General features: G+C 38.4%; 1 protein-coding gene across 2 annotated transcripts in view; it reads left to right on the top strand.

Annotated features, from left to right (window-relative positions):
* Positions 1 to 13669, top strand: part of TFEC (transcription factor EC) — a 153443-nt gene that overhangs the window by 50643 nt on the left and 89131 nt on the right. For both annotated transcript variants that reach the window (XM_086887048.1, XM_086887050.1), the window contains one exon: positions 11027 to 11272. In XM_086887048.1, the coding sequence (XP_086743174.1) occupies positions 11072 to 11272 (201 nt within the window). In that variant the 5' untranslated portion in view covers positions 11027 to 11071. The remainder of the gene's footprint in view (positions 1 to 11026; positions 11273 to 13669) is intronic.

Raw genomic sequence — 13669 nt, forward strand, 5'->3', positions numbered from 1 at the left:
TTTGTACTTAAATGGGAGAGGCCATTTGTAAATGTGTTTACATGAAAAACACATTGGTAATGGGTACCTTGAGACTGGTGAACAGGGAGGATCCTAAATCATAGGATTCTGAAAAAGGTGGCAGCTGTAATTAAAAAGGAATAATTCTCAAGAGCTCTATAACTGATATTTCTTTCAGCAGTGTTATACACACACACACACACACACACACACACACACACGAACATATATATATATATATATATATATATGACAACAGTGCATATGTAATCAATAACTTGATTAGGTCCAAGGTTTCTAGTGTACCAAGACAGGAGCACTGATCTCTGGTTCTGTCAGCAGAGAATGGTTGGGATGGCAGTTAGTCTTCCCTTGAGAGTAATTCTTCTTGTCCTCAGGGCCCTCTGTGCATTCCTTCCATGCAGCCCTGCAGGTTCATGCTCAAAGACTGAAAGGTGAAAGAGAAGAGGAGAAAATCTTTCAGAAATTTCACAGAAGCAACCTAATAGACAGTCACAGTATAGTGAGGCAAGGGCAGCACATTGCTTGAAGGAGCCCTGATATGTGAAGGTAAATGGCCTTATCATTAAGATCCAGTAATTTAGGAGGCCAAACTTCCATTTTGTGGCAGTCATGAGAAAAGAAACTGTATCCCAGAAGAGGAACAGGAAAGGAACTGCCTGAGTAAAAAATATTGGCCTGTTATCCCTGCAAGTCCATCACAGAAAAATATTACTCAGGGAGAATTAGTGAGAAGAGAAATACCTAGAGGGAAGGCAAATAGAGAGAGAAAAAAAATGCACAAGATACTCATAACTGGTACTATTAGCTTGATGCTGCAAATTTCATCCTCAAACTTGTAGCTTAAATGTACTGTCAATGCACCTGTGGTGGTATTTATCAAAACTGAATCTAGGAGATTTAAAATCCCAATCTTAGGACTCAGGACTCATTTAAATATTATACCTATGGGTAGGCAGAGGCTTTGATCCTTTTCTCTAGCACTTTGGGTTTCCCTTCATGATTGCTGATGAGTTGAGAGAAGTTCTACCTGGTACCATGCACATATCATATCAAGCACCCAATATGAGAAGTCAGGTGACATTTGCTTATATTTCTTTCCAATCTTCTGCAAGATATTTTTCCTACTTATACAAGAAAAAAGGTTTCAGACACTTTTCTGTTTCTCTTTCTCTCAGACTTGCAGACACATATTCTAGTTTTAAAACTTCCTTGCATGTAAACCCTTGTTTTGAATATAAGTGATAAAAAAATAAGTCTGGAGTCCACAATCCCTAAGTCCTTTCAGCTCCATGGAGATAGGCATTTCTATTCATATTCCATGAGTCTTCTAGAACTGAGAAGGCAAAAATGAAGCATGTGTGTTTCACAAGCAAAACTATCAGGTTTTTCTCCCTCTAAGGCTGCTTCTGTAGTTACAAAATGGTAATTTATTATCTTGCCTAGGTTAAAATTTGACAGTTTTTGCAGATCTTATAACTGAGGAAGCTGCACAATTGCATATATAATTTTTACAACATCATAGATTGAAAGAGAATTATGTGAGATCAATTGTCCTGAGAAGTGAACTCTGAAAGTAGGATGTATATATGAGCACTTACTTGATAACATAACTCAGCACCGAGATTATCCATCCAAGTTCTTCACCATACCAGCACCTACTATGAGGAGCAAGAAAGCAAAGCGTAACAAGTAAATATATTTTTCAGCACAGCACACCCTTAAAGAGTGATGCTCAAAGACTGAAGTTATTGCATTTGAATGAAAATTATCCTGAAACCTAGAGGAGGGAATTCTTGGGCTGCTTTAAAAGATTTTTGAAAATATCTGTGTATTCTGGTAAACCTGACAGAAGCATCTATTATTTAGACTCTCTAAACTTGTTAACCTTATAATTGTTTCTGAGCTATTGACTGTTTTAGTTGAAACATTCTCATTCCTGGGCACAGCCCCAGCAAATTTTTGTGTGCATGTTTCTGTACAGAAAGCACCTCTGAGAGCAAGGTTATGGACAAAATACACTAGGCCAATATTAAAACTTCTTACAGTTTTCTGTTGGAAAAACAATTGTGCTACCATGAGGTAAAAATGATACTTTACCTTTGCCCTGCAGGCTACTGTGGATCAGAAAAATCTTATGTATGTAAAACATAATGATGATGATGATGATGATAATAGACATCATCATCATATCACATTATTATATTCAATAGTTGTAGATTGCATATAATTTCTGGGGATGAATTAAACTATAGCAACAAATCTCTTGAGCATTGCTGCAGCATATATTTGCAGAGATTGAGAGAAAATTTTTGCAGAGCTGCTCTTTTGCCTGCTGAAGGTCACAACATGAAGATCAAAGAGATACCTCGTCTTCATTTCCAGGACTCCCCTTGGTACAGGGACAGGGAGATGGAGAAGAACACAAAAGCAGGAAAGTCTCCTATTAAAAAGTTGAGAAATATCAGGAACTTGAAACTGGCCAGCAGGTATTCACAATCTCTGTGAATACTTGTGTGTTCAGGCTGTCTGTGGAGGAATTTCTGTGCTCTTCATCTGGTTTAATATGTAGTAACTGTGCTTCTGGTAACAGGGCTGCTGCACACATTGTTACAGACTTCTCAGGGAAAATGTAAGACTGACAGGATTATGTCTTGCTCTCAATTTCTGTGGGTGGCTGCTAGCCCAAGGTCCAGAGCATGAAGACCTGGTATTTTTTTCCTATAGAAAGGTCACACTTCATGTATTAGAGTGCAATTCTCCTTGGAACATCATGACATGGGTATTAATGTCATTGGCAGCTTTTTTCAGATTTATATACCCCTTTATCTAATGTATTATTTTGTCTTCACTTCCTCCCTCGATACTTAGCTTAAAAAGTTTAATACTTGGAGTAAAAATACAACCAGATGTATTCTTCTGATATGCAGCCCATAACAAGTATTGTGATTGTACATCCAATGAAGATATTTTGTTAGTATTATGTGCTTTTTTCCTTAATGTCATACTCCCTCAAATTTTATGAATACAATAGTGTCTCATACATTCTACCTTTCAAAAATAAAAGCTTTTGGCTCTTCTGATACTGAAAAAAACCTGAATAGTTAAGAAGCTTAAACCAAAACAATGATTTTTTAAAATTAATTTCATGAAATAGCATGCTTTTTGTACATTGATTGAACTCAATGGGTTCATAGCACTGCTTTAGATATACTTTGCATAAGGAGAGAATGTCAAACTTATCTGATCTGAATTTGCATTCCATACAGGATAGAATGTATTTTCATTAGAGGGTCCATGGAAATTGAATTTGTTCTTCGTTCATCTGAAAGACAAATATTCTATCAAAGGTCACAGAGAACATTGCATTACATTGCTTAGGGGGTACTAAGGCTCTTGCTGAGGGGACACTGAAGGACTCTGCAGAAGGCCCAATGAGGAAGCAGCCTGAGGTGGGTGCTGAAGTTTTTGGGTGGAAGTGGAAAGGAGTGTACCACAGTTGTGCCCTTTGACTGGGGTGAGATGGCCCTGTGCCTGTGTCACTGTGCTCGCAGTGCACCTGGTGTTGATCAGGATGTCTGTGGACTGTCAGCAAAGTGGTGTACCTTGTGAGGGAAGCTCTGGGAATGGAGAGGGCTGTGTGGAGTCTTCCTGGGCATCTCTAGTCCATATACAATCCCAGGCATTTAATGTAAACTAATCCTGCTGCTTCACTGAGACATGAACTTCATGATGTGGTGGCACAAATGCGGTGTGACAAAGAGAAGTTACTTCTTCCATCTGTTTGGCGTGGACAGGATTCTTGTGTCTTGACAATATAAAATGAACTAATTAAAGGATTTTTTGTTTATTTCTTTATTGTTGGTGGTGAAAATTATTAATTTGTTTTATGGAGTTACACAGTGCTTCAAGCATGTATTCTTATGGGCTGTATTATAAACGTTCATGATTTTATCTTTTCAGACACAATTAGCTGTATTGATTAGTGGGTCATCTAAATGGAACAAAACAACCCCACCTAAATTGCAAAGTTACATTGTTCACCTTGACTCCAGATTGCTGATGAAGTTTGTTTTCCTCATGGATCCATTAGGAGCCCCTTCCCCAGGGCCGAACTGCCCAGCACAGTGGGATCATCTGTTCCCAGAAGCCCTCACACAGGAGAGTTGCCACTGTGCTGGTAATTACCACGTCTGGTTTTGGCTCTGTGAGCTGGAAACCTAAATCTCAGCATATAAACAGAGTTGTCCCAAGCTGAAAAGGAGCTTTCCAAATCAAACCACACATTCTATGTCAATATCCAGACTGATCATTTGGCAAATGTACTATTTTTAAAGAGATGCCTATACATAGTATTCATAGTCTGTAATGTTCTCGTTAACAAAATTAACAGTACTCATCAGCATTTGAATACACTACTTGGCCATGTGCAGTTCTAATTTCCACTTTGAGTGCTGTAAGGCAATGTATTGCAGCCATGAACTGTAGATTGTTGTTAATCTGTATCTGTATCTGTATCTGTAAGATACCAGGGAGTAATTAATCAAATAATTGCAAAATTACCATATATGCAGAAATACTATTAAAAAAAAAATAGATAAAATAGTATTTTTTTAAAAAAGAAATATTGAAAATTCAGTTTGTTTTTCAGTATAAGAGGCTGAATGGTCTTTGATTCAAAAAACAGAAAATATTCCCTTTTTTTGGTAGTCTGGTGAATGGATTAATATTAAGGACCCCAGGACAAATACTGTAAGGAGCACCTTCCAGACTGGAAAGTGCTGTGACAGCTGAGGTCATCTAGAGCTGGTGATCCAAGGTTCTCTGTTAATTGTATTATAGTCTCTGATGTCTGTTATTGTGGTGAAATATTCATTTAATGAATTATTGTGATTTTATATCCTGTATTCCTGAATCTGCCACTGATGCTGAAGGCAGGAAGTTGCACTGAAGAGGAATTTTCAGACCACCTTGCTATGAAGAGCACATGCCCTTCCAAAAGGCCACGGGACTTGTGTTACATAAACACTCCTTAGAATTACACCACAAGAATATATTAGCTAATAAATTTAGATTGTAAATTGATGGTGGCTCTGATGCATTTTAGTCTGGGTAGAAAATATGCTTGTGTTTACATGAGTGGGCATGTACACATTCAAAAAACACAGCAGAAAGTTAAAACCAACAATGTCATAGAATACCAGAGGGTGTAGATTATTTCTCATTAAGATAATGCTACTAAGGTGACAATATCTTGTTGTTATACATTGGAAAAAAGAAAAAAATAGGTGTTACCTTACAGAAGACTTCGTTACTTTGTCCTATGTACTCCTTTCCATGTTGTCTGCCCAGAGATGCTCTTTGTTTCCTCATATGAATGCTTTAAGTGACCTCAGATGAAGCTAACAGCAAATTACAGGGCTTTGGTTCCACTTCAGAAGGAGGCAGAATAAGGTGGCCACATGCACAGACAGCCCCGCTTCGGAGTGTCATTAGCTGGAGTCTTACTGATGCTGCCCTTTCTCTATGTCTTTTTATACTTATACATTAGGCTGGACACTCCTGCAGAGGTGGCACACAACCTTAGTGGGGATGTAAGCAGTCCCATATTTATATTTAGCAGTCCCATATAATGTTTATCTGTCCCGTTCACATGCTGTAAGCCTGACACCCAAGACAGCTGAACACACTTCTGACCTAGAGTGAAGTTGGAAGCCCTCAGGGAACTCCAGGGCTGGTGCTCAGACTCTGTGTTCACCGCAGACCCAGGCCACAACAGATCTTAATAACCAGGGGTTGCAATTGTGTGTCACCACCTCCTGCTTTCATTAAAAGAAACCCTAATTGCCACCAGGGTCACCAGGTTTTTCCTGAACATCCTCACATGAAATAGATTTCTTTCTAGGTTCTAGGTTATTTCTCAAACATTTTTTTTCTAATACTTTTGATTGCTAAAGATAAACTGCAAGTGGCACAGACAGGCATCAACGAAACTATTGGTAGGAGCTTTTCTTCAAAAACTGGTCTCTATGAGAATGGTAATCAGGAAAAAAGTTTGTGCATGAAGTCATGCTACTGACTTACCTTTGAGACTTGAATTTTCAAAAAAGTTGATGGCAGGGGTCTGTACATTTTCTTTGCTGCTACTCCAGCCTGATCCCTCTGCATTTTGCTTTTCAATGTCTTAAAGTTTAGTTTTCTGTGCAGTCATTCACACTGAACCCTGAAAAGAAGATACATATATATTTATAACAATAAAAGAGAAAGAATTTCTTGACTTTTATGGGCTTCTGATATTTTATTAGCCAGTCTACATTCACCCTCACCCTTACTGGTCTCCCTGTGGTAGCTCTAGCTCTGCTGATCTTGTAGACAAATGATGGAAGCATCTGACTTAGAGCCTTTTAGAATCAAAGAAGATTGAGAGGGAAAAGACCTGCTAGGTCATTTTGTCCATCCCCTGCCAATACAGGATCATGACCTACTGTACAAAAACTTCACTAATGTTTTGCCAAGTCTCAATTTAAACAAATCAAGTGGTGGGGATTATATCACTTTTTTTTTCCTTGGAAGCAATATATCCCTGTTTTTCCATATTTTCTATGAAGAATTGTTTTGATATTCTACTTAATACTCTTAATATCACCATAATTACAAGAATTGCATATTTTCTTCTTGTAATGTTTGTTTCTTTCTTGGCATGCATGTTTTTAATATATATTTTAACACACGTAATTATTATATATATTTTATAATATATATAATATTTATGTTAGAAGCACATATATATGTTAGAATGATATATGTTAATATGTATGTTAGAATTATTTATCATGTAATCCTTCTCAGCTTTTTTCATAGCTCAGATCCTAAATCCCTTAATTAATATAACTAACACTTGCTCTTTACTTTCATTTAATTTCCTTCCACTTCATTAATCTTTCTGGTACAGACTGCTCAAAAAGGCATACATTGCTCATTAGATTATTCTAGGTGTGATTCTCAGGTGTTAGTGTTCCACAAGCAGGGCATTTTCTGAGTCACATTGTGATGCATCTGGATGTGTATTTCCAAATCTCCTTAGCATCCTCCCTTTTAACTTAATGCAACTGACCAGTTCTCATTCCTCTCTTTTATTGCACCAGGATACCTTTTCCACACTGTGAAAATTCTGTTTTAGTTAATTGTCTTTCCAGTTCTCAAGAAAACCAACTTGCTCATTATCTTCATCACTTAGTATTTGAACCCATCCTATTTATTTCGCCCTTTGTAGAGTGTAAAACTTCTTTTTTTCAGTATTTCTGCATCTTATATTTTACTCAAACTGGAAATTAAAAAAGAACAAAACAAAAACAACAGCAGCCAGACTTTGCATAACATGAAGTGTATTGAATTTTTAAACATCAATTTATTTTTGCTGGAGTGGCAAGGACTAAACTGCTACCAACATAAATACACATTTATTGCTTGCCATTGCTACAGATCAGAGTTAAGGCTATAATGGATTTTATTTGAATATTTCCAAGCTAGTATATGTTTACTTTTCACTTGAAGCTAACTTTCATGCAAATTTTTTATGATATTTTTTTACTTTGAAATAATTCATACATAGTTTTAATTTTAACAGAGCTTTCAATTATTTGTTTCTGTTGGAATTCTTTGGCTTGATGGTCTGACTGGAAAATTTTGAAAGCCCAAAACTATAAAGAATAAATGAAAGAGATATTGCATGATTTTTAAATAATATTCTGGTACTACTTGACCTCTTCTAAATAAAGCAAATTGCATTTGAAATGACTGTAGAAATTAATAGTATTTACTATTTACTTTGGCTACTTGTAAGATATTGTGCACACCATATAGTTTAATTTGGATTTCAGCTTCAAAATATTATTTTAACAATATAAAAATATTTTTTAAATTTTAAAATTGATTAAATAAATTAATATTTTATAAATGGAAGCATGTTTTAAGTTTCTGTATGTCTTTTATACTTAATGTTTGTGTATGTAACTGTCCTTCTCTTTCCCCAATAATATAACTAAAAGATAATAAGTATGTATTCCTTAATAAATACATATTCCTTCACTGTCAAAAGTAGCTCCAGGCAAAAAATTGGCAAGTAAAGGGTTAACAAAAAGGTCAATGAAATGTGAAGACATCTGGTTCTCAATGTGTACAAAAATAATGTTTGTGGCTTTTAGATGTCTTTCATGTTTCAGTTGTGCAAAAATAGATTTTTTTTTGATTGAACATTTTCAGCCTTCCATTGACTTAAATAGATGACTGAAATGACTGCCTTAGGGCGTTTTTGGAAGGGAAAACTGAAAGAAAAATGACTAAATTCCTTTGTTCAGAACTGCTGCTCTGCATATCCAGTAAATTTTTTAATACAAAGACGTATCGGTCAATGGGGAGTATATAGTCTGCAAAACGACTGCAAGATTAGGTTTTTATTATGCAAGTGTGACCACCAAACAGGCATGATAAGACTGTGGTGACCAGGAAGGGGCAGGCACAGTCACCTTCTCATTTTTCATATTTCAGAACTTTACAGGTATTCACATTGAAATAGTCTCTCCAAAAGAGGAGAGAAGCCAGGGAGGTAAGGAGGAGAAGCTGTTCACTCTGCAGAACAGCTGGGAAGCAACACCAGCTAGTCCCATGGTTAAGGCAGCCTGATGCGCTGGCACAAGAGCAAGGTGACTTTCTGGGCACATGGGAAGTCTTCAGTTTTTGCTGAGCTGACTATGCACATACCTGTAGGGCTGGTAAATAATGCAGGCACAATGGATCAAAGTCTGTGTACGAAAGAGCTCTCTGTGGCTAAGGAATGACATCAGCAGTTAGGAGGTATAGTACTTTATTTCACTTATTTTTGAATCAGCACAGATCTGTTAGCTAGACTGTTCCTCAGCTTTCCCTCCTACTTGTATCTATTAGAAGAAGCTGCAGTGAGAAGCAGTGCTGTAGTTTTTGTGGTGTATGTCACATCAGAGCCTGAAGGTACGCTGAAAGGAAAAAGTCAGACCCTTGTTCTATCTGCGGCCATCTGGGAAGCAGCTTTGCAGAAAAGGCCCTGGAGACTGGTGGGCTATTTTTCAACAAGAAAGTCCAACAGCCTCTCCTTGGGTGCATCAGAAACCACACTGCATGACTGCATTAAGGGTGATCCTTTTCCTCTCAGCACTGGAGAGGTTACAGCTGGAGTGCTGGGTCCAGTTCTGAGCTGCCTAATACGAAAGGGACACGGATGTACTGGAGTCAGCAAGGGGCCATAGAGATGCTGAAGGGCTTGGAACTTGTGAGCTGTGAAAGGGTGAGAGAGCTACCATTGTTCAGCCTGGTGAACAGAAGGCTCAGGATGACCTTCATGTGTGTAAGCACCCACTGGATAGGGAGGAAAAAAGATGAAGCTAGAGTCTTGGTGGTGCCCAGTGATAGGCCAAGAGACAATAGGCACAAACAGAAAAGGGTGAAATTTCAATTCCTCATAAGAAAATTATTTTTTTAGTGTATACATGATCAAACACTGGAATAGTTTGCTTGTAGAGGCTGTGTAATCTCTGTCCTTGACGATACTTAAATTCATCATGGCCCTGAGTGACGTACCGTGGCTGATCCTGCTTTGAGCAGAGCAGTAGGACTAGATGATCCCCAGAGGTCTTTCCAACCTCACCCATGAAGGGATTCTGTGGTTCATCATAATAAACTCTGCTGAGGTCATCAGAGATTTTGGAATACTTCTTTACTCCTTTTTTATCTTTTTCTTTTCACCCCCAGGGAAAATCATGTCATCAATAAACAAAAGGCTGCTCACACTGTGGTGTACCTCTTCCCTCATTTTGCTTTCTGTTTATCTAATAGACCTTTTTGTCAGGGCCTGGGCCAAGGAAGATCTAATGTCTCGTGCTGTTCACATTACAAAAAATGTTCACACTGCAGTGAATTAGTGATTGTGTTCAAGTCTCATTGTGTTTCCTGGGGCAAAGGCAGTATATGCCACTATAAACGTGCTTTTATTTTAAAGGGCTGGAGGTTGATCCTACAATCACTTTCTAGTGTGAGAAATTCTGATACAAGGTTTTCTTCCCCAGAGCTACTCACTTTTGAAAGGGTGACTCTTTGCAGGAACCAATTGTTGTGTTGTATGTGGCAGTTTAGAAACTGGACTGTGAAAATATTTCTTCTTCTAAACACACAATGATAATGTGGATAGTTGTTAGCAGTGCAATTCCTCCAACAAATGAACATGGTTACTGCATACAAAATCAGTTTTTCTTTCATTACTTTTCAAACAGTTACTTAAATATATATGTATATATATATATATAGTATCTACTATAGAGCAAGAAGGAAACAGAATGGGGAAAAATGAAGGCTTCTCATTTCAATTGTGGTCCTTTTTTTAACTGGCAGTTGTTCCTGTTTTCAAGTGTTTGTTTCTACTTTAATGAGGATACCAACTTTCATCCAGTGAGATGTGTGGATCACTTTGTTAGCGCACTTGCACACACCAAGGCAACACACCAGCTGGAAATTTTGACTTTTAGCTGAATTATTTTTCCCCAGCAAATGGCTTTCCTTTTGACATATTTTAATGTACTTGCACACTGAGAGGAAAAGTGGGTGAACAGAAAACAGACTGTTTTATTAACCCAGCAGTCACCTTTGAGATTCATACGTGTCCACTTTTTTCTTGCCTTTGTACCTAATCCCAAGAGCCTGGTACCTGGCTTCCCTTGGAATAACAAAGTCAGTCACAAACCTCCAAACATGATTGTTAACTGAATGCCAACTGTTTCTTCTCATCTTTTTTTTTTTTTCCCTTATTTTTTTTTTCCAGTACTCTGTTAGGAATTGTGTTCTTATGGGTGCCTTATAACCATAATATTAATTTGAGTTTATACTGAAACTGTTTTTTTTTTTTTTTTTTTTTTAATAGTAGATGTACATTGTTCAAGAAATTAAATTGCTGCTTCTATTTTGTGTGTGTATTTTATAGTGATTTTTTCAGCTCTGCGAATACTGGGAAGGAAGAAATAAAGCAATGCTGCAGGCACTTACTGGACTACAGTTTCAGCTCAGAGGAAAGCTACAGGATCAAAAGTGGCCACACAAGCACCCTCGAGAAGAAGCCCATGCACATTATTCACAGTGTCATATGCCAGTTTCACAGTATCCTGCGTTCAATGGATTTTTTCCAATGGGAACACACTTTTCATCAGACAAAGCTCCAGCAATCTCAGAGGTACCTGTATTACCAGTAGATATTTACAAAGCAGATTTCAGAATGCTGTGTTATCTGCCGAAAGCTATTCTTAATTGTAACACATTATCTCATTTTGGAGTGCACCTAAATGGAATCAGGAGAGAGAGGTGAGGATGAAGCTGCTGGAATTAACATGTTCTAAAAAATAAATAGGGCTCAAGCAAGCAAATACCAAGGTATTTAACTAGGTCTTGTCCCTGTGCTGCCTCAAAACATGTTCTTTAAATCATTAACTTTGGATCAACTCTCTAATGGTCCAGGGCTGACAATTTGCACTCTATCTTCCTTTTGGATAGAGGAAAGTCCCTGGAGTTTCCTTTCAACACCACAATGTACTTCCAGGCAGCAGACAAGCTAAGATCCAGCCAGAGGGCAGTGAGAACAGAGTCCAGCAGCTCCATGTTTGCTTTCTTGCCCCATGTCAGAGCAGGCAGCATCTCATGACAGAGGGAGAGAGAATGCTGCACCCTGGTAAATCTGTGCCTGGCAGAAAAGGCTTTGGCACCAGCCATTTAGAAATACACTTTTTTCGTGCACTGTTGTTGACAGCCTGGGGCTGTCTACATAGTCTAGTCCCCCATCTCCAAGAATGTGTGATGGACAAGTGGTTTGGTACAGTGGCTGTGGTGTCCAGGACAACTTTGCACAGTCTATCTGCTCCTTGGCCTTAGCAGGGGTGCAGAGCTGCCCCACAGCCACATCACCTCTTATGAGCTGTGAGTTACAGAGTGGAGGCTAAAAACCCGTCACTGAACAGATCAGATGATGCCACCATATTTCTTTATATTTGGAAGTAACTGTGGTATTTCAAATACCACATGGTGGCAGCTGTTGATAAAGGCTGGTACTAGTTTGTTTTTCATTTTTAAAACTGAGGAATTATAACTTTCAGTAAGTGGAGCAGCCAGGTTTCAGACATTTCAGTCATGTTACGTCAGGAATGTTCTGATGACTTGGTATCTAGTGCACTGAACCTTTCTTAGTTGACAGTGGGACTGAAAATAAAAATATAAATGGAGATTCAAACTCTGAATCCAACAATGAATATTTTAAACCTTTCTTTGACTGCTAATAAAATTTTCTTCCAGTTTTCACCACTCCCTTTCTCTTCTGGGCTCTCTCCACTCTCCCGTTCCTCCAGTATTCCTCACTGTAGCCTGGGGAAAAGAAGTTTTAGAAAAATAATAAAGTTTTTATTTATTCCTTACAGCTTTTCTGCCCCTGTGGGCATTTGTCTGCCTGTCTGGCTAATGTGCTGTAATGAATCTGCTCTCTGCCATACACACACATATCGTCCTATCAATCAGGGAGAGGAAATGCTGAGTATGGTGAGCACTAACAAGCACTCGGAGGGGTCAGTACACCAGCGCACTACAGTGGCATGCTACTTTCCCTACAGGCTGCTTTAATTGGGGGAACATGAATGAGGCAGCATGTGGCTGGCACCATGTCTTCTTGCCAATCTCTCTGCTTTGGCAAACTGCTTCACCTTTCAGGGCAGTGCTAACCCTCCTCTGGTTCCCGCTGCAACGCAAGTCCCTCTCAACCTCGTCGGAGTCTCTGGGTTAGCTGGAGCACATGGAGCTGCTGGAGGAGCTTGCTTGCAAAGGCTAGAGGGTGATCAAAGGGGGCTGCAGAGCCTGTGGGGATAGCATTTCTTTGCAGGTCGGAAATCACGATGCAAATAGAAGTGGGAAAAGATGGAGAAGAGGGGACAGAGGAAAAATAAAGCAAGGGGGAATAGGAGAGAGAAATGGTGAAAGAAATAGGAGATGGGGAAACTGGAAGGGCTGAGAAAAAATGTCGAGTAAACAAATAAGAGGAGAAAAAAGATAAAGAAGTAAAAATAAAAATAAAAAAAGTCACATATTACTAGAGAGAAAGACTCGAAGGAAAAAAAAAAAGAGAAAACCAGAAAGATTCCTGTACCAAATCAGGGAGACAGGAAGCAGCACCTCCAGAAGAACTCAGAGATGATCAGGAGACCGGAGGTATTTTTCAGGGCAGGTTTCAGGATTTAAACAAGAAATTGTGTCCAATCCATAATTAAGTAGTAGTGTTTTAAGTTATATACATATAGATAGGTTGACTTCTAGACATGATTCCTTTTCACCTTTACAGGGTGCCAGTATGCCCTTAAGGACTCTGTCATTGCCTTATAGCAAGACTTACTACTGAATAAATTTTCTACTGGAAGTTTCTCAGTAAAGTCTTTTGTTGGCTGTTTGGAAGGAGAAAAGGGATTTGTTGAGAAGAATGGAGGAATTACAAATCTCTGAGAAGCAATAACAAGTAAAGTGAGATCTTGGGGTTAATGGCATAAGTAAGGAGGGAGACTTGTATCTTTCGGCAAGTCTCAAATTTTCTTTGCCCAGA

This window comes from Cyanistes caeruleus, chromosome 4, assembly GCF_971803275.1.
Source record: "Cyanistes caeruleus chromosome 4, bCyaCae1.hap1.1, whole genome shotgun sequence".
NCBI lineage: Eukaryota > Metazoa > Chordata > Aves > Passeriformes > Paridae > Cyanistes > Cyanistes caeruleus.